At 44.6% G+C, this 20,471-nt stretch overlaps 1 protein-coding gene across 4 annotated transcripts in view; it reads left to right on the forward strand.

The window, feature by feature from the left end:
- Positions 1–16,869, forward strand: part of LOC120065829 (E3 ubiquitin-protein ligase SMURF2-like) — a 66,790-nt gene extending 49,921 nt beyond the window's left edge. For 2 of the 4 annotated variants that reach the window (XM_039016887.1, XM_039016899.1), the window contains exons 12-20: positions 5,283–5,496; positions 7,143–7,246; positions 7,512–7,626; positions 8,025–8,203; positions 9,869–10,006; positions 10,878–10,998; positions 11,261–11,462; positions 13,694–13,769; positions 14,212–14,311. In XM_039016887.1, the coding sequence (XP_038872815.1) occupies positions 5,283–5,496; positions 7,143–7,246; positions 7,512–7,626; positions 8,025–8,203; positions 9,869–10,006; positions 10,878–10,998; positions 11,261–11,462; positions 13,694–13,769; positions 14,212–14,311 (1,249 nt within the window). Of the gene's footprint in view, positions 1–5,279; positions 5,497–7,142; positions 7,247–7,511; positions 7,627–8,024; positions 8,204–9,868; positions 10,007–10,877; positions 10,999–11,260; positions 11,463–13,693; positions 13,770–14,211 lie in introns of all 4 variants that reach the window. The other 2 variants (XM_039016880.1, XM_039016893.1) reach the window with 2 other exon arrangements.
- Positions 16,870–20,471: the final 3,602 nt, after the last annotated feature.

Raw genomic sequence — 20,471 nt, forward strand, 5'->3', positions numbered from 1 at the left:
AGAGCTAAACGTGCCGCTCTGTTCTGGGCCAGCTGCGGCTTAACTAGGTCTGTCCGTGCAGCACTGGTCCACACAATTGGACAATAATCAAGATTAGACGAAACTAGAGCCTGCAGAACTTGCTTTTTTGGAGTGTGGTGTCAAAAAAGCAGAGCATCTCTTTATTACGGCTAGACCTCTCCCCATCTTTGCAACCATTGAATCTATATGTTTTGACCATGACAGTTTACAATCTAAGGTAACACCAAGTAATTTAGTCCCCTCAACAGCCACACCATTCATTACCAGATTCTGCTGAGGTCTAGCACTTAAGGAATGATTTGTACCAAATACAATGCTCTTAGTTTTAGAGATGTTCAGGACCAGTTTATTACTGACCACCCATTCTAAAACAGACTGTAATTCTTTGTTAAGGGTTTCAGTGACTTCATTAGCTGTGGTTGCTGATGTGTGTATGGTTGTATCATCAGAATACATGGAGACACATGCTTTGTTTAATGCCAGTGGTAGGTCATTGGTAAACATAGAAAAGAGTAGAGGGCCTAGAGAGCTGCCCTGCGGCACACCACACTTTACATGTTTGACATTAGAGACGCTTCCATTAAAGAAAACCCTTTGAGTTCTATTAGGTAGATGGCTCTGAATACACGATATAGCAGAGGTTGAAAAGCCATAGCACTTATGTTTTTTCAACAACAGGTTATGGTCAATAATATCAAAGGCTGCACTGAAATCTAACAGTACAGCTCCCACAATCTTCTTATTATCAATTTCTTTCAACCAATCATCAGTCATTTGTGTCAGTGCAGTACATGTTGAGTGCCCTTCTCTATAAGCATGCTGAAAGTCTGTTGTTAATTTGTTTACCGAGAAATAGCATTGTATTTGGTCCAACACAATTTTTTCCCAACAGTTTGCTAAGAGCTGGCAGCAAGCTTATAGGTCTGCTGTTACGCTGATGCACAACACTGTCTTATTCCCTTTTGAGGGCAAGATTTGCAGCACTCTGAAAGAAGCTGCTTTGGCTATGTATAGGCCTTTCTTGTACCTCAAAGTGTGTTACACCACTAGTCACTACTATATTGTATTCTAGTGTTTTAGTGCTGTTTAGTATTTTTACAAAAGACTGTTAGAGAGCGGTCTGTATAGCTGTGTAAGTAGATACGAGTATGGTTTTAAGCACCTGTGTGTGTGTGCTGATCACAGGTTGTGTGTGTTACTATTCTCCTCAGATGGCAGTTAGTCAAGAGCCAATTGTCTCTCTCCCTGGAATTTAACCCCCAGACTACTTGTGTACATTCCATTTAAACAAGGCTACAATTCGGCAACATTTCTTCTACCCCCTCAGTCAGCACACTTCTATGAAGACAACATTTCTTCCACCCCCTCAGTCAGCACACTTCTATGAAGACAACATTTCTTCTACCCCCTCAGTCAGCACACTTCTATGAAGACAACATTTCTTCCACCCCCTCAGTCAGCACACTTCTATGAAGACAACATTTCTTCCACCCCCTCAGTCAGCACACTTCTATGAAGACAACATTTCTTCCACCCCCTCAGTCAGCACACTTCTATGAAAGCAACATTTTCTTTATTTTATTGCTTTGTTGTCACTCGCACAATTGTGTTTTATTGGGTATTAAAGGCACTTAGCAGAACACGGACATCTTGTTTGATTGCTGTCTGGTTCTCAGCCGGAACTATAAACAGTCCGTACCGACTGACAACAGGCAAGTAAACAGGCAAAGTGAGACCAGATGATGCAGCTGATGTGTCTGATGGAGATGTTCACACTGTCTGGGGAGGAGAGTGAGCTATCTGGGACCGGGAGGGTGGACCCAGTGTGTGTGAACCCTGTTTATGAATTGAGTGTGTGTGTTTGCACAATTATGTGTTTATGATTGTGTGTGTGTGTGTGCGCGTGTGTCACCCCCTCCAAACATTGAGGTCTCCCCTGGCTCCAGTAACACCCCTACTGGCCCATCCCAGAAAGCTTTGCTTGAAGCTGCTGGAAAACATATTAGCTAGCTAGCCTAGCGGTGCTGCAGCCAGGCCTGGCCTGCCATCAGAAGCACATCTGTCTTCGATCAGCCCCAGGATTTCAGAATATTTCACCCAACAACCGCCGTGGCCCATGCTTGATAAATGTTTTTCGCCGGGATTCCTCAGGCCATTTAAGTTTGTCAGAGAGGACATGCTGTTGATGATGACCTCACGATAAGTGTTACCTCGCTGTTAGAGACAGTGTGGTGACAGTATGCTGTGTTGCAGTGTGTGACCCTTAGAACGGTAACGGAGCCCATACTTAATGTTCCTTTGGTTTTTGATTGAGGTTTAGAGTATTATTTGATTCCATGTAAGGCAAAGGTAGGAAAATATCACTAAGTTGTCACACTTTACAGGGTTGAAAATAAGTTGGAAAGGAAGGAATTCAATGCATAGTTGTATACCAGAGCGAGGGAGAGATTTAGAGAATGAGAGAGAGAAAGGAGGATGTGGAAGGAGAGGAATGTGACTTATGCGCCAAAGTGCAGACTACTGTTCTGCAATGAGGTTCCTCTCTTCTCGCTCTTCTTCTCTCTCCCGCTCTCCGCTTTCTCCGCCTCTCTCTCGCTCTCTCCTTCGCGCGCTCTCTCCTGTAGTGGAGAGAGAGCGAGAGAAGGAGAGGAGTAGGATAGTAAGGGGTGGAATGAGATGTGATTTGTGAGAGAGAGGTATGATTGGATGTGGAGGAAAGGGAGAGGAAGTAAATGAGAGTAATGGAGAAGAGTAGAAAGATGGCGAGATGAATTCATTTGAATCCGATAATCATAGAGACTGTGAGAAGACAGACTAGGCCACTGCTAGTGGTTTGGTGGTCGGCGGGATAGAAAAATAATCGCTAGAATAGAGAAAAAATTAATTTCTATGATCGGATGGAGTGGCATTTACCTGCTGTTCTGTCAACGCAGCACCGACCCGTTTATATTTGACTGGCTGGTTGCTGGTTCCAAGACTGCTAGACATGTCTCACACATCCACATTGCTGTGGTCTGCCCTCAGCCACACTGTCTGTCTCACATGTATGTTCCTGACTAAACTTCTCTGTTTCTGCAGCATTACGTCAATGTCTGCGTTATATTTATCAAGCGAGTCGTTTATATTTGGTGTGCAATGGGGCGTCGAACTTACCTGGTGAAATGAAGGTGAGCGAATGAATAACATAACTGTCTTTATAAGCAATCTTTATATATTTGAAGTTTTATGTTTTGTTTGTATCACAGTGTGGCATATAGACACCTTTTTATGTCACTTAAATTCTGTAAACGTCATGTCTGTAAACAGAGCGTTATATTGTCAAGGCCTTTGGATGGGTCTTTATGTATTTTTAGTCTGTCATGTTTTGTTTGTGTCTTTGTGGCTTATAGGCATATTTTATGTAGCCTAAATACTATAAACATCCTGTCTGTAAGCAGAGTGTTATTGTCAGTGTCTATGGGGGCTCTGTGTGAGTGTGAGACAGGGAGGCAGCCCCAGGCTTGTGAAAGCTACCTTTGTGGTGCTAGGGTAGTGATTGGCTGACATCCTATTCCCTATATAGTGCAATACTTCCCTTGTCTTCCCTTAGGGAGAACTTGGCCATCCCTTCCCATCCACTGCCAATGGGAATGTCTCCCCTCCTTTCCGGAGCCAGGGTAGATGATTGGTGATTGAGGGTTGAGCTCCAGCGCAACAAACACACACTCCTTTGTGGGTAGTAGTCAGCACGGCAGTGCCGCTTGGACGACCCTTGGCGGGCCTTCTCCCCACTGTTCAGGCGAAGTGTAAAGAGCCAGGGAGAGGGAGGTTATACCTAGGTAGTACTTCCAGTGCCCGGCTCAATAAAGGAGCTTTTGATTCGCTGGGACCTCGGTACCAAACCTGTGCCAACTTCATGATCGTGACCGATTTAGTCCAGTGAATCCTGTTCTGGCATCGCTCGCTCTCTCCTCGCCTTGTTCTTCTACCTTGGAATAACAATAATACTCCTAGATTGAATTTGAAAGTTTGTCTTTCTACCCGGATAGTTGTATTTCATCGAGGCTCGTCACGGAAAGGAACCCTCGACTCTCCCCTTGTGTGTCTCCGCGCCAGAGTGATTTTCGACTGAGCCGCACTTGTACTTCTATATTTACAGTTAGAAATATGCCGAGGTCATTCCGAATCGGGAACCCGAGACGGCTAACTATACCGACATTTATTTTTAATTACCCTGCGCGCCCTCGACGAAAATGCTCAAATTATGTTTTATTATATGGTTCAAGGGCTTCCCAACCCGAGCCAAGAGAAACTCATTCTATTTTGTTTAAGGACCTATTTTCCGTGTGTGTTTGTTCCTAGGGGTTTTCAGCCCTGCGAGCCGAGCCTTACCCTCACTTTGACATGGAAGGGCCTCGACACTGCCAATAAAATAAATACCAGCTGACTTGATTATACAGGGATACGGACCGGCGGAACACTGGGCCCATTTTACTTTGGAGAACGCCAAATATAACACGCTTTTTATTTTTTCCACCCCTGAAGAATGAGGGAGTGACAGGGTGAATGAGGGTGTGTGTGTGTGTGTGAGAGAGAGTGGGTGTTTGGGTGGCTATGTTCTGTTCTGCCTGTGGCCTCCCCTCTCAGACACAGGTTTAAAGAACTTCCTCTCTGTGAACCACCATTGCTTGGCCGCAACTGTACTGCTACTGCACAGTAGGTCCTTTTATTAGGGACTCCGTCTTCTGTACAGTACTGTCCTGTTGGAAACTCTGGCCCTTTTTGGGGGGGGGTGAATTGTGTTTTTACGAGGCCCACCCAGGCGTGTAACCATCCCGTACGGGCATAGATTGACGTGGGTACAGAGCCAGGGCAGCGGTGGCCCCAGCCGCAGTTAGCCAGGGTCAGGGTGGCAGAGGGCACCAACGAAGGCGCCAGTTTCACTTTGAAGGCACTATGAGGCTTTAAAGAGGAAACGGAGGTGTCTTACAAAGCGAAGGCTGCGTATTTAATTAGTCTGCCAGCACCTAAAATGAGAGGGAAGGAGAGAATGAGGTGGCGGAGGGCAAAAGGCACAGACAGACCACAACTCCCTCTGTCTACAGCGAGCTGAGATATATGCACTTTTAACACCGTATTCTCCACAAACAATACTCAATAGAGAGAGAGAAAGATGGTGTTAATCATTTCATTCCATGTGTTACAATTGTTTTGTTTGATTTCATATTGCAATCTTGTACTATTTAACATTGAGCATTTTTGCTTGTCTCCCTCCCCAGTAGTCGTCAGTCGAACCAGTTGAAGGAGCAGCAGGCCCCCCCGCAGGTCCCGGTGTTGTCCCCGGCCCAGCTCCCCGAGGAGGCCGAGTGCCTCACCGTGCCCAAGTACAAGAGGGACCTGGTCCAGAAGCTCAAGATCCTCCGGCAGGAGCTGTCCAATCAGCAGCCCCAGGCAGGACACTGTCGCATCGAGGTCTGCCGCGAGGAGATCTTTGAGGTAAACTGAGGGACGCTGTGTGAAAACCCTATCCAAGTGTGTGTGTGTGTGTGTGATTGATGGCTTAATTTATACTGTATCGTAATGGATTGCATTTGCATGTATATAGGTAGTGCTTTACGTTGAGAGGCGTAACTCACTCATCCACCACAAATCAAGCATACATTTTAAAGTAGGCTGTACACACCTTCCTAATATTGAGGTGCAGACTTTGTCGTGGAAAGAGCAGGTGCTCTTAATGTTTTGTACACACACTAATGCATAAATGTAAAAATGACACATGCAATAGTACTGTGCATGCTCATAAAACTCAAACAAGCGCTTTATACTGAAAAAAATATATAAACATACTATAACACACTCTGTTACAAGTTTACAAATATGCACACCTGTACGATTTTATAGGTGGCTTTGCATCCATTTACAGTCTGCAAGAGAAGGCCTACGACAACTGAGCGGTAATACCCCCAAATTTGTTACGATTCGCCGTGAAAAAGGCCCCTTCAAACACCACAGTTTCCTCTTTCTCCTCCTCCAATCATCTGTTCTTCCACGGCAAGGCATTCTTTCAGGATGATTTCAGCAGTTAAAAGTAGGGGGAAGAAGGAGAGGGGGGGGGGGGGGGGGGGGGGGGGCCTAGTGGCAAGTTTTTGGGACGGACATCTTTCGGCGGTACAATTTGAGCAAAGAAAAAAAGATGACTTCATCCTTGGGACGTGACGGCAAGGGGGGAAACGATGTGCGAGAAAGCAAAGCGAGCGCGTGTGTATGTGTGTGTGCGCGCCCTGCCTGCGATTGACTCTGGTTTTCAACAGGGACTGATGGCATTGTTCGCCGTTGACCATTGCACTGTAATTTCCTAACTAATAACCCTTGCTTCACTCTCCTGCTTCTCCTCGAGCCTGCTTCCCGTGCTTTGCTGCCTTCCGAGTTGCAACACTCCTCACAGCTCTGTGCTGTGGTGGCAGGAGTTTGTTTTTGATGGCAGCCCTCCTGAGTTACTCTGGACCCTGATAGAGAAAATAGGGAGTGAGCGAGAGAGAAGGCCCTTACGTAATGTAAAGGGAGCTAGTGCACATGAAGCCCTCTCACACATACACTCTCTTGCCCAGGCACAGATGTCATGGTGTTGGTGCTGCTGGTTTCTCCCAGGCACCACTAGGTCCTAGTCTACCAGGAGAGAGAGAGAACGAGAAAGAGGAGTGCAGCGCTGTCAAACAGTTCTGGATGGTGAATTGACTAATCTGAGGGAGTATTATGACAATGGTAAATTGTCGACCGCATATTGTTGTACTCTCTGCCCCACTTAAAAAAAAAAAAAAAAACAGACTTTACTTTACATGATCAGTGTTGGAATTCGAATTCGGAACATTGTAATCCACTGTTGCTCTTACTGCTGCATAAAACAACAAGCGCTGTTTAGAACAGAAACAGCATGATTGAGGGTCAAGTTGAATGGCCTGCAGGTTGGCACATCTTAAGATTAGGGGTGTATTCCTTAGTGCAAACCGTAGCAATGTTTTACAACAAAAACAAGAGTTTCTATTGGACTGGTTCAGGTAGGTTCCTCCCCGTTTGGTTCCCTTTGGTTCCTAGTGAATACACCCAAGATTAACATACCCATGCTCTCGTTTGTTGTGTTGCAGGAGTCGTACCGCCAGGTGATGAAGATGCGTCCCAAGGACCTGTGGAAGAGATTGATGGTCAAGTTCAGAGGAGAGGAGGGCCTGGACTACGGAGGAGTGGCCAGGTACTGCAGTCATCCACACCTCCAGGCTAAAACACTGTTTAATAATACCATGAGGTCAACCAAAAATTCTGCCTTTTCAAAATATTTTATTTTCCTCATTGGACAGTAGTCCAGAAAGAAACAACCACTGTGGAAATTCACATTCAAAAAACTTGATACATCAAACAGAATATTTTTGGAGGCATGTGGCCACATGCAACCCCCCAAAAAATGATTATATTATGCCGGTGTCACGTGACTAACAAGATGTCTGTCTGTCGTACAGGGAGTGGCTGTACCTGCTGTCCCATGAGATGTTGAACCCCTACTACGGCCTGTTCCAGTACTCCAGAGACGACATCTACACCCTGCAGATCAACCCAGACAGCGCCGTCAACCCGGTGAGAGAGAGAACTAGAGGAATCAATGGATACATCGGGAGAGACACATAATAACAGAGAGGAGGAAGGAGAACGAGCCACCAACAGAATTCCTAAGAGATGGAGGTTCTTGTAGACTGAAGGAGGTGGAGGAGTAGACATGGGGAGAATCTCAATTACGTTTTCTTGATTCCTCGTTTCCTCTCACCACCTTCTCAAGCCCATTGGATGAGAAAGTCAGAGGGGAGGGACCTCGGTATAATAATGATGATAAGCTACATTTATATCACGCTTTTATAACCAAAAAATCAATTTGTATATTTTATTTTATAACCAAAAAATCAATCAACACGTCAATAACCAAAAAATATGCATCGATGGCCAACCTCAATACTCATCTCTCCTTTCCTTTCCTCCAGGAGCACCTGTCCTACTTCCACTTTGTGGGTCGTATCATGGGCATGGCGGTGTTCCACGGCCACTACATAGACGGGGGCTTCACCCTGCCCTTCTACAAACAGCTGCTGGGGAAACCCATCACCCTGGACGACATGGAGTCAGTGGACCCAGACCTCCACAACAGCCTGGTCTGGATCCTGTGAGTAGGAGACACCGACATGTACAGGGGCTCTAACGCATGACCACTTTGGTCACATATGCTCCTAAATATTTTGCTGTGCGACTTGGAATTTAAATTTGGGAGCAGCAGTGCGCCTTGAAGGAAAAAAAACACTGGCAGATGATAATTGTTGTAATGATTAGGCTTCACTGTACCGCTGTTTCCGAGTGCCCTAGAGAAAAAAGCGCAAACTGTTCAAAAGCTGTGACCCACATTACCAGCTCTCTGTTTTTCCTTCTATTGCTCATTTGGTGCTGCAGCTGGAAGCATCTCCAGTGACGGGACGCATTTTACGTTCATAAACCGTGGGCCGTTCTAAAACGACTTGTTCAGTCATGTTACCTCATTAGCTAGCTAGCGAACAACCTGTTAACTTTACCAGTATGTCCAAACATTTGGGGGCACAGAAAGAATGGAAAAGAGAGAGCTTCTTCAGGTGATCAATGAACGAATGACTGATTTGCATGGTGTCACTCAGAACGTCACTGACATTCTTAGACAGACAGTGTACAATTTTCAATGTAATGCATCTCAGTTAGAAACAGTGCTTTTTACACAATGTAAAAACCTGATATTCTACACATTACTTTGCCATTTCAATGACTGGGATTCATATCAACATTTTAGCTTTGATAATAAATAGCTTTACAGGGTTACATGTTAGTTTCAAGGGCACAATGTGCTTCAAAACTAGCTAGAATTTATATAGGTCCAATAAAGGCTGCACCAGAGTCCAAAGGTGGCGAGCTACACCACTCCAGCCCACTCTTGGCATTGCGCATGGTGATCTTAGGCTTGTGTGTGGCTGCTCTGCCGTGGAAACCCGTTTCACGAAGCTCCCGACGAACAGTTCTTGTGCTGACGTTGGCGTTGCTTTAGAGGCAGTTTGGAACACGGTAGTGACAGACAATTTTTACGCTCTGTGTGCTTCAGCACTCTGTGGTCCCGCTCTGTGAGCTTGTTGCTCCTAGACGTTTCCACTTCACAATAACAGCACTTACAGTTGACCCGGGCAGCTCTAGCAGCGCAGAAATTTGACAAACTGACTTGTTGGAAAGGTGGCATCCTATGACGGTGCCACATTGAATGTCACTGAGCTCTTCAGTAATGCCATTCTACTGCCAATGTCTGTCTATGGAGATTGCACGGCTGTGTGCTCGATTTTATACACCTGTCAGCGACGGGTGTGGCTGACATAGCTGAATCCACTAATTTGAAGGGGTGTCCTCATACTTTTGTATATATAGTGTTTAGGCCTGGACACATACACAGCGTTGATACATACATCTACACACAAACACACACAGATGCATACATATACAGACACTTGTACACAGACACAATTATACACAATTTAACTCACGTGAACACCCGGAGACATACATGCTGTACAAGCACAGCCACACATATTAATACACACAGGATAGCATGTGTAATGTTGGCGTTTGCACGTGTGGATGTTGTATACAAAATACAAACGCCAACCTTGAGCTGACATGTTGGTTGTTCTGTGTCCATGAAATGCCACTAAAACAACCCCACCATGAACCAACTACTCTCCCGTCAACACTAGCGCCCTCTGTTGACAAGACAGCCTAAAACGTCCGACTACTAACTAACATGTCCGTCTTCTCCCCCCTCCAGGGACAATGACATCACGGGGGTGCTGGACCATACGTTCTGTGTGGAGCACAATGCCTACGGAGAGATCATCCAGCACGAACTGAAGCCCAACGGCAAGACTGTCTCTGTCTCCGAGGACACCAAGAAGGAGTATGTCAGGTACGGAGGAGACCGCCGCCTGGGTCCCACGCACGCGCATACACACGGCCGACACGATACACACACGCGGCCGACACGATACACACACGCGCGCGGCCGACGCGATACACACACACGCGTGCGGCCGACGCGATACACACACGCGCGTGCGGCCGACACGATACACACACGCGCGTGCGGCCGACACGATACACACACACACACACACGCGCGGCCGACACAATACACACACACGCGCGGCCGACACGATACACACACACTCGGCCGACACGATACACACGTCTCAAGTATACACCTGAAGCATACCTTGTGATGGAGTGACGTCGTTCCTCTGACAACCAATGGGGTTAATTTTTTTAATTTGATTTGATTGAACCTTCATTTATTCAGGTTGGTCTCATTGATACAATCTATTTTTCAAGAGAGACCTGGTCCGACCAAGACAGTAGCTGCATGCCAGCCAGTCAGCAGCACTAGAGTCTCTTCCCCTATCCGTAACTGAAGTTCCATCTGTCTGGGACGTATGGGATATGAGGGTTAAGAGGAATAATTCCTCTGGTGAGCTGGTTTTTGCGTCACTGATTATTTGGACAAATCACCATTAAGCGGAGATGGTTGTTACCTGGCGTCTTTCGAATTTCGGGAAAGATAGCCGGGGATTTAAAAGGACTTCGCCTCTCGCACTAGGCCAAATCTCAACCCTCCCCCCCAGAACAAATCTGAATTTGGTTCTGTCTACCCAAGATTACCAGCATAGCAAAAAGACTTATCCCCCAGCCCTGGTTTTGGTTGAACTGCTGTGGGGGTTTCACATGTTGCAATGTTGTATGGACTTATATTGACTTAAGTCTTACCTTCTCTCTCTCTATAGGCTGTATGTGAACTGGAGGTTCCTCCACGGCATCGAGGCTCAGTTCCTGGCCCTGCAGAAGGGCTTCAACGAGGTCATCCCCCAGCACCTGCTCAAGTCCTTTGACGAGAAGGAACTAGAGGTATGTAGACAGTTGCATATAACATGGTTTAGGAAAGAAATTATTCACTTACTGGAAACATGACATCATTTCTCAAGAGCATACATCTTTGTGTGGGAATCCTGAATGGGGGGGGGGGGGGGGGTTCCAAGATGAATCTGAGACCTTGGGATGTACTTTTTAAATTACATGAAAGGTGACAGCTACCATACTATTTCCCATGAATATACACCCCTTCAAACCATCTAATCAACAATTTTCTTCCCTCTCCTCCCTACCCCAGTTGATAGTGTGTGGCCTGGGGAAGATCGACATAGCAGACTGGAAGAGCAACACGCGCCTGAAGCACTGCACCACGGACAGCAACGTGGTCAAGTGGTTCTGGAAGGCCGTGGAGTCCTACGACGAGGAGAGGAGGGCCAGATTGCTGCAGTTTGTTACCGGGTCATCTAGAGTCCCACTGCAGGGATTCAAGGCTTTACAAGGTAAAGTGTTGGGGGGGGGGGGGGGGGGGGGGGGGGGGGTGGTGATGGAGAATGGGTGGTGTGTTTACAGTGCCTTCAGAAAGTATTCATACCCCTTGACTTATTCCGCATTTTGTTGTTACAGCCTGAATTCAAAATTGATTAAATTATATTTTTTTCTCACCCATCTATACACAATACCCGATAATGACAAAGTGATAAGATGTTTTTAGAAATGTCTGCTAAGTTATGGAAAATGAAATAGCTCATTTACATAAGTATTCACACCCCTGAGTCAATACTTTTTGGAGGCATCTTTGGCAGCAATTATAGCTGTGAGTCTTTCTGGGTATGTCTCTAAGAGCTTTACACACCTGGATTGTACAATACTTTTTACATTCTTTTTTAAATCCTTCAAGCTCTGTCAAGTTGGTTGTTGATCATTGCTAGACAGCCATTTTCAAGTCTAGCCATAGATTTTAAAGCCGATTTAAGTAAGAACTGTTTCTAGGCCACTCAGGAACATTCAATGTCTTCTTGGTAAGCCACTACAGTGTAGATTTGGCCTTGTTTTAGGTTATTGTCTTGCTGAAAGGTGAGTTCATCTCTCAGTATCTGGTAGAAAGCAGACTGAACCAGGTTTTCCTCCAGCATCTTGCCTGTGCATCGGCAAGGACTCCCTAGTTCTGGCTGATTACAAGTATACCCATAACATGATGCAGCCACCACCATTCTTGAAAATATGAAGTGGTACTCAGAAATGTTGGATTTGCCCCAAACATAACGCTTTGTAATCAGGACATAAAGTAAATTTCTTTGCCACATTTTTTGCAGTTTTACTTTAGTGCCTTATTGCAAACAGGATGCATGTTTTGGAATATGTTGTATTCTGTACAGGCTTCCTCCTTTTCACTCTGTCAATTAGGTTAATATTGTGGAGTAGCTGCAATGTTGTTGATCCATCCTCAGGTTTCTCTTATCACAGCCATTAAACTGTTTTAAAGTCACCATTGGCCTCATGGTGAAATCCCTGAGCGGTTTCCTTCCTCTCCGGCAACTGAGTTAGGAAGAACGCCTGTATCTTTGTAATGACTGGGTTTATTGATACACCATCCAAAGTGTGAATTCTTTCTGAAGTCACTAAGTGTCATTAGCTTTTAAAACAATTCAATCTCCTTTCTTTTATTATATTTTGGAGCAGAGTGAGGCTATCGCTCCACTACCCTACCAATTGTGCCTGCAGTGAATAGGATTCACCATCTTCATCGATTGTTTTCATCATTTATCTGCATTTATCTCCCTAACCGCTATGCAAGTTAGGGAGCCAAATGAACGGCTCAGTAAGACTGTGCTCTAGCACTTTGTGGCTGCATATGAAACACACAAAAGAAAATAAATGAATGTGCCCAGAAATAATAGGCTAAGTGGATTTCGACTCATCGTTACCACATTTATATGAGACGTGCAAATGGACTCATAGACGATGAGAGCATCAGGCGCTCTCCCTCTGTGTAAAGAAATTTGACTGCAACCACAGTGTACACAACACAGACACCCAGGTACCGGGAGGCGGGACAGACAGCAGATTATCAAACGAGCAGGGCTTCCTTGTGACTGACAGGCACTTGTCCTATCAATAGATTGCTAGAATATGTTTTTAATACATTTTCTGTCTCGCGAATTGTAAAAAAGAAAAATAAGTAGCTTAATTAATTTAAGTGGAGAAAGTACCGGGCTGAAAGTGATTTTAACTGGTTATATAGCCGACAGGCGACGCTAGTGGAAAACACTGTGAGTCTCTCAGACTGCCTGAGGTGACCCCGTCTTCATGACAGTGTCGTAGACGACCTCAGTGGGTTTGGTTAAATCCAGACAGACAGGAAACCCTGGGGGAACAGAAGACCTCAGAGTGCAGCTGTGTGTGTTTCTGAGTGTGCGTGTTGGAGAGTTGATCTTTCTGTTCAAGCCGTGCGTGTGCCCGTCTGTCTGTGTGTCTGCGTGTGCGCCTGCCTGTGAGTGTCTGAGGCCAACCCAGCTGGCTTTCTGAACGAAAATATACAGTATATAAAATATACACCCAGTGTTGTGTTTTGTTCACGTTCTAAACACTGAGTTCAACTGGTCAACTGTCCTGAACTGTCTGTCTGTGTAGAGAAATATAATGATGGACAGCCTGAGAATTTATGCTGACTCTCTTTTTCTCTCTCTCTCTGTGTGTGTGTGTGTGTGTGTGTGTGTGTGTGACCCTCCAGGTGCCGCGGGGCCAAGGCTCTTCACCATCCACCAGATCGATGCCAACACCAACAATCTACCCAAAGCCCACACCTGGTGAGTACAGTTAAAGTACCACTGCTCCGCTTAGACACACAGATACACACTGCTACTCCATACATTTAACCTTTTTATACAGGTTAGTCAATTAACAACATATTCTTAATTACAATGGCCTGTCAATGAGGCGAAGACATGCTATGAAAAGGGTGTCCAATCCCCCAACTCGTATGATATTACCGGTTTTAAATGCATGTCCAAATCCAATGTTAATGTTTTGTATGTAGAACAGTTTAAAGATAGAATTATCACAGTGAATTATTGAAATGTTTGTTGGCGTCAATTCATCCCGTGCGGGATGGCTCGCCAACTGGTGATTTGACACAAATGAAATGTCATTCGTTCATCGATAGGGAAAGTTATAAAGGTGCTTCAAAACTGTCCACTCAAACTAAAAATGTACTTTTCTCTCCCTCTCTGCCCTTTCCTCTCTGTCCAGCTTTAACCGGATTGACGTTCCCGCCTACGAGCACTATGACAAGCTGTACGACAAGCTGCTGACAGCCATCGAGGAGACGTGTGGCTTTGCGGTGGAATGAGTGACACATCAGTGGGGAAGTGTGTGTGTCAGCGTGTGTGTATTTTGTGCGGTCAGCGCAGCAAGACTATAGACTCTGCTGTCACCACGGGAACCCTGCAACGTTCAGGCACGCCCATGAGGATTGTGACCACACCCCTTTCCGGTGCCCAGTCCCCCAGGACAATATGGAGACCGACTGAGAGGCAGACCACACGGGAGCACTCTCCTCTCTCACCGCATCCTTTTTTAGAAATATCACTTTTTCAGCTGCTACAGACGAGTGACGATTACTGACCTTGAAACCCTGCGAGAATGACAGCTTTTATTTTGTTTTTTCGTTTTCTTTTTGTAATAGCTTGTATGTCATTATAACGGTGAAATCCACAGAACCAGTTTTGTGTTGGACCAGGAGTTTTTCCTAACCGAAGAAAACTCTGGTCCCTAGTATGTGCGTTCCGTGAAAGCACATTTCTTTTGTTGTGGGTCGTCTGGTGCGATCGAATACCAAGGTCCAGACTGCAACGAGAGTATTTCAGAGAAGGTATGTTGGCTTTGGTCTGGGAGAGAGAAATATGAAGGTCCACGCTGAGTAGATGACTAGGGCCAGGGGGGGGGTGGTTTCCTGACCATGAGCTAACCAGGAGAAACTAGGTCTTACTGATGACCAATACAATCTCACACAGCTAACTTCCTGCCACCTCTTGACATCAAAAGCTAATGGACATGCTAACCTGAACACCTAACCCCGTCCAGCTACACAGAGTAGACATGTTGCGCTTTGGTGAAAGTCTGAGTTGAACTTAACGCTAAACATCATTATAGCACACTGTACCTATAAATCACACCATTTGAAATTCCTTATCAAATGCTCAAAGTGGGTCGTTGTCTAGTGAGTGGAACTCTGTCCCAGGGACCAGGCTAGTTGAAGGCAATTCAAGGAAGATGTCGGTGTTTTCAGAGTGACATCCAACCTAAGATGGCAGGATGTTTTTTTTCTCCCGTTGCCGCTCTAGAGCACTTTACAAACGGAATGGCGACAAAGGACGTGCTTTCTTCATATTAAGTTAAAATGAATATTCCACATTTTATTCCAACCATACAGCATTCAACGGAAATATACAGATAAAAAAAAGTATATCTACCTGTAATTTTGAGTATATATGTGTACAAATACATACCTATTTTGTATATGGCTTGTTCCTCTTCCTATTCATTTACTTGCTAGCATGTTGGTGTTATCACAGACCTCTGTATTCTCAGGTGAAGTCATCTTTCTTTGTGAGGCTGACTTGTGAAAGGGGGGAGTATCTTCTGGTTATGGAAGCCGTTGTCAGGTCAAATCCGTGACCCTCTCCTTGAATGAGAGCTGAGTGCATAACCTTTAACCTTTTGGCCACTAAGAGACTGAGGTTGGGACTAGAGCGCTCTCCCTACTAGAGGGTTTTGTCTAAAAGGGATACAGCTTTTGTCAAAATGGACGTTTTGTAGGTTTAGGAGAATTAACGTAGCAGGTTATGAGAATTAGGTCAAGGTTAGGGTTAGCTAAAATGCATAGAAAAATCACCGTTTGACATGCTGTATACCATCTAGACATAACCCTAATAGAGCCTCTACCACAACCCTTGCATGAATGGACTTTTTTTTAAACAATATTTATTTGCTATTATTTTGTCCCTTCTGAGCAAAATGTGTGTTGACATGCGAAAAAGTTCTGTTGAATGTTTTTTTTTAATACTGCCTGTTTAATAGCAATGGACGTGGACTATGACCATGGACTGTATTCACCTGCGTACATGCAAAATAAAATAAACCCAGTCCCAGTGTGTTCAAAGGTGAAGCAGATTCTCTTCAGATAGACAATTATCAAGTATCCTGAAATTGTGCTTTTGTACAGTATAAGATATTGTTCATGTGGTGGATCACAAGCAACCTTTTTTAAATTTTACAGAAAATGAATAAAATGCATAAAAAAACCAAGACATTTTTGCACACGCAGACTTGTGTTGCCGTTTATAATCAGCAACTTCCATCTATTTACTAAATAGTTAATGGACTGATTGACTTTTTATGTAGATATATACGCGTATAGATATGCACACACACAGTACTGTTTTCTGCTATCTACGTCTAACCATAATTGACTTTCACTCAGTCTTATGAGGTGGAGTTGTTTCTGGATAATAGATCAGACAATATGGACTGTTGCTTCTCGTAGCATGCTTTGCCAGCCGAGCCCTGCGACATTTAGTCGCTGACCGGTGCAATTTCTCACATGGTGTAAAACCCACTTTCCTTTATTCTATGTGTATGTAAGTATTGTGTGTGTAAATTAGTTTTCTTCCGATTAAATTTGCTAAACTTTTGTCTGAAATTTTAACATGTTTTTATTTCTCATTTTTCAGTCTGTTGTATTTATTAGTGTGTTCATAGTTTTTTCACATCAGCTGCTCTGTGAGCTTCAACTGACACTGTAAATAAGAAAAATAAAAGCGGAAATTATAAACCTCTTGTACCCTTGCAGAAAACAAGCAATAAACTCTATGCTGTTTGAAAATCACAGCATAATGTTTCATAGAATGAAGTGCTTTTTTTCTTTCCTAGATCTCATAAAATGAAGGGAATTGGTAAGACAAGTTGCACACAATTTGAGGGTCAATTATTTACCATGTAGGCTCTCAATTTCAAAATCATTCTCATCTCCCATTCATCTGCAATGATTTGAAAAGACTTGACAGGTGAAAACAATGGAGTGGAAGGTCTTTAAGATGGCTTTCACCAGGGCTCATTTCCCAAAAGCATCATGAACTTAGCCTTAACATGCTTTTGGGAAACGGCCCTGGTCAGTTCAGACCGGTGCACTGTACCAGGGACCGATCAGCTACCAGTGTGGTCCCTGGAACGAGTGGCCTTGACACTGACAAGTGATGTTCTCACACCTACATAATGTCTGTTCATATAGGGGAAATTTAGACTTGAGATTAGCGTGGGTAAAATGAACTTTATTCCTATTTTAATGCACTTTTCTTTCTATGGTATTCTAATCTTGAATTTAAGCATGCGGGAAATGCCAGTGACAGCAAGGTAGGCATTTAGGTTGGAGATCCCAAAAAATGGAGTTGTGGCTGCTTGTCCATATTCTGAAGATTTAATTCCACCACCTTTATACGCAACCATGAATATGGTCAAGAGAACTTGCTGGTTTCAAGTGGAAAAATCGACTGATTTTTCTGATATAAATGACAATCTCCATGTCCTAATTAAATCAATTGATATAAGACCTATGGATAAGGGGATTGTAAATATAGGATAAATGACCATTGTTATAGATCTATTTTACTTGGAGATTAATGTGAATCTAGTCATGGCAGGAGACTGACATGACAGGCAGGGCTATTTATGCCCCTTTCCTACAGTGGAGTATGAAATGCTGTGTTATTATGCAGAATCTTTATTGTATGTTGTTGTAGGTACCACCCCAAAGCCGTAAACACGGGCACCCTCATAGATATCATCCTAACCAACTTGCCCTCTAAATACACCTCTGCTGTTTTCAACCAAGATCCCAGCGATCACTGCCTCATTGCCTGCGTCCGTAATGGGTCAGCGGTCAAACGACCTCCACTCATCACTGTCAAACGCTCCCTGAAACACTTCAGCGAGCAGGCCTTTCTAATCGACCTGGCCGGGGTATCCTGGAAGGATATTGATCTTGTCCCGTCAGTAGAGGATGCCTGGTTATTTTTTTTAAATGCCTTCCTCACCATCTTAAATAAGCATGCCCCATTCAAGAAATTTAGAACCAGGAACAGATATAGCCCTTGGTTCTCTCCAGACCTGACTGCCCTTAACCAACACAAAAACATCCTATGGCGTTCTGCATTAGCATCGAACAGCCCCTGTGATATGCAACTTTTCAGGGAAGCTAGAAACCAATATACACAGACAGTTAGAAAAGCCAAGGCTAGTTTTTTCAAGCAGAAATTTGCTTCCTGCAACACAAACTCAAAAAAGTTCTGGGACACTGTAAAGTCCATGGAGAATAAGAACACCTCCTCGGAGGTGCCCGCTGCACAGAGGATAGGAAACACTGTCACCACCGATAAATCCACTATAATTGAGAATTTCAATAAGCATTTTTCTACGGCTGGCTATGCTTTCGACCTGGCTACCCCTACCCCGGTCAACAGCACTACACCCCCCACAGCAACTCGCCCAAGCCTTCCCCATTTCTCCTTCTCCCAAATCCAGTCAGCTGATGTTCTGAAAGAGCTGCAAAATCTTGACCCCTACAAATCAGCCGGGCTAGACAATCTGGACCCTTTCTTTCTAAAATGATCTGCCGAAATTGTTGCAACCCCTATTACTAGCCTGTTCAACCTCTCTTTCGTGTCGTCTGAGATTCCAAAGATTGGAAAGCAGCTGCGGTCATCCCCCTCTTCAAAGGGGGGGACACTCTTGACCCAAACTGCTACAGACCTATATCTATCCTACCCTGCCTTTCTAAGGTCTTCGAAAGCCAAGTCAACAAACAGATAGATCACCGACCATTTCGAATCCCACCATAACTTCTCCACTATGCAATCTGGTTTCAGAGCTGGTCATGGGTGCACCTCAGCCACGCTCAAGGTCCTAAACGATATCTTAACCGCCATCGATAAGAAACAATACTGTGCAGCCGTATTCATTGACCTGGCCAAGGCTTTTGACTCTGTCAATCACCACATCCTCATCGGCAGACTCGATAGCCTTGGTTTCTCAAATGATTGCCTCGCCTGGTTCACCAACTACTTCTCTGATAGAGTTCAGTGTGTGAAATCGGAGGGCCTGTTGTCCGAGTCTCTGGCAGTCTCTATGGGGGTGCCACAGGGTTCAATTCTTGGACCGACTCTCTTCTCTGTATACATCATGCTGGTGAGTCTCTGATCCACCTCTACGCAGACGACACCATTCTGTATACTTCTGGCCATTCTTTTGGACACTGTGTTAACAACCCTCCAGACGAGCTTCAATGCCATACAACTCTCCTTCCGTGGCCTCCGATTGCTCTTAAATACAAGTAAAACTAAATGCATGCTCTTCAACCGATCGCTGCCTGCACCTGCCCGCCCGTCCAACATCACTCCTCTGGACGGTTCTGACTTAGAATATGTGGACAACTACAAATACCTAGGTGTCTGGTTAGACTGTAAACTTTCCTTCCAGACTCACATCAAAAGTTAAATCTAGAATTGGCTTCCTATTTCGCAACAAAGCATCCTTCACTCATCATACCCTTGTAAAACTGACCATCCTACCGATCCTCGACTTCGGCGGTCATTTACAAAATAGCCTCCAATACCCTACTCAATACATTGGATGCAGTCTATCACAGTGCCATCTGTTTTGTCACCAAAGCCCCATATACTACCCACCACTGCAACCTGTACGCTCTCGTTGGCTGGCCCTCGCTTCATACTCGTTGCCAAACCCACTGGCTCCAGGTCATCTACAAGACCCTGCTAGGTAAAGTCCCCCCTTATCTCAGCTCGCTGGTCACCATAGCAGCACCCACCTGTAGCACGCGCTCCAGCAGGTATATCTCTCTGGTCACCCCCAAAACCAATTTTTCCTTTGGCTGCCTCTCCTTCCAGTTCTCTGCTGCCAATGACTGGAACAAACTACAAAAATCTCAAACTGGAAACACTTATCTCCCTCACTAGCTTTAAGCACCAGCTGTCAGAGCAGCTCACAGATTACTGCACCTGTACATAGCCCATCTATAATTTAGCCCAAACAACTACCTCTTTCCCTACTGTATTTATTTATTTATTTTGCTCCTTTGCACCCCATTATTTCTATCTCTACTTTGCACCCCATTATTTCTATCTCTACTTTGCACATTCTTACACTGCAAATCAACCATTCCAGTGTTTTACTTGCTATATTGTATTTACTTCGCCACCATGGCCTTTTTTTTGCCTTCACCTCCCTTATCTCACCTCATTTGCTCACATTGTCTATAGACTTATTTTTCTACTGTATTATTGACTGTATGTTTGTTTTACTCCATGTGTAACTCTGTGTTGTTGTATGTGTCGAACTGCTTTGCTTTATCTTGGCCAGGTCGCAATTGTAAATGAGAACTTGTTCTCAACTTGCCTACCTGGTTAAATAAAGGTGAAATAAAAATAAATAGATAA

This window comes from Salvelinus namaycush, chromosome 2 (genome assembly GCF_016432855.1).
Source record: "Salvelinus namaycush isolate Seneca chromosome 2, SaNama_1.0, whole genome shotgun sequence".
In the NCBI taxonomy this organism is placed as follows: Eukaryota; Metazoa; Chordata; class Actinopteri; order Salmoniformes; family Salmonidae; genus Salvelinus; species Salvelinus namaycush.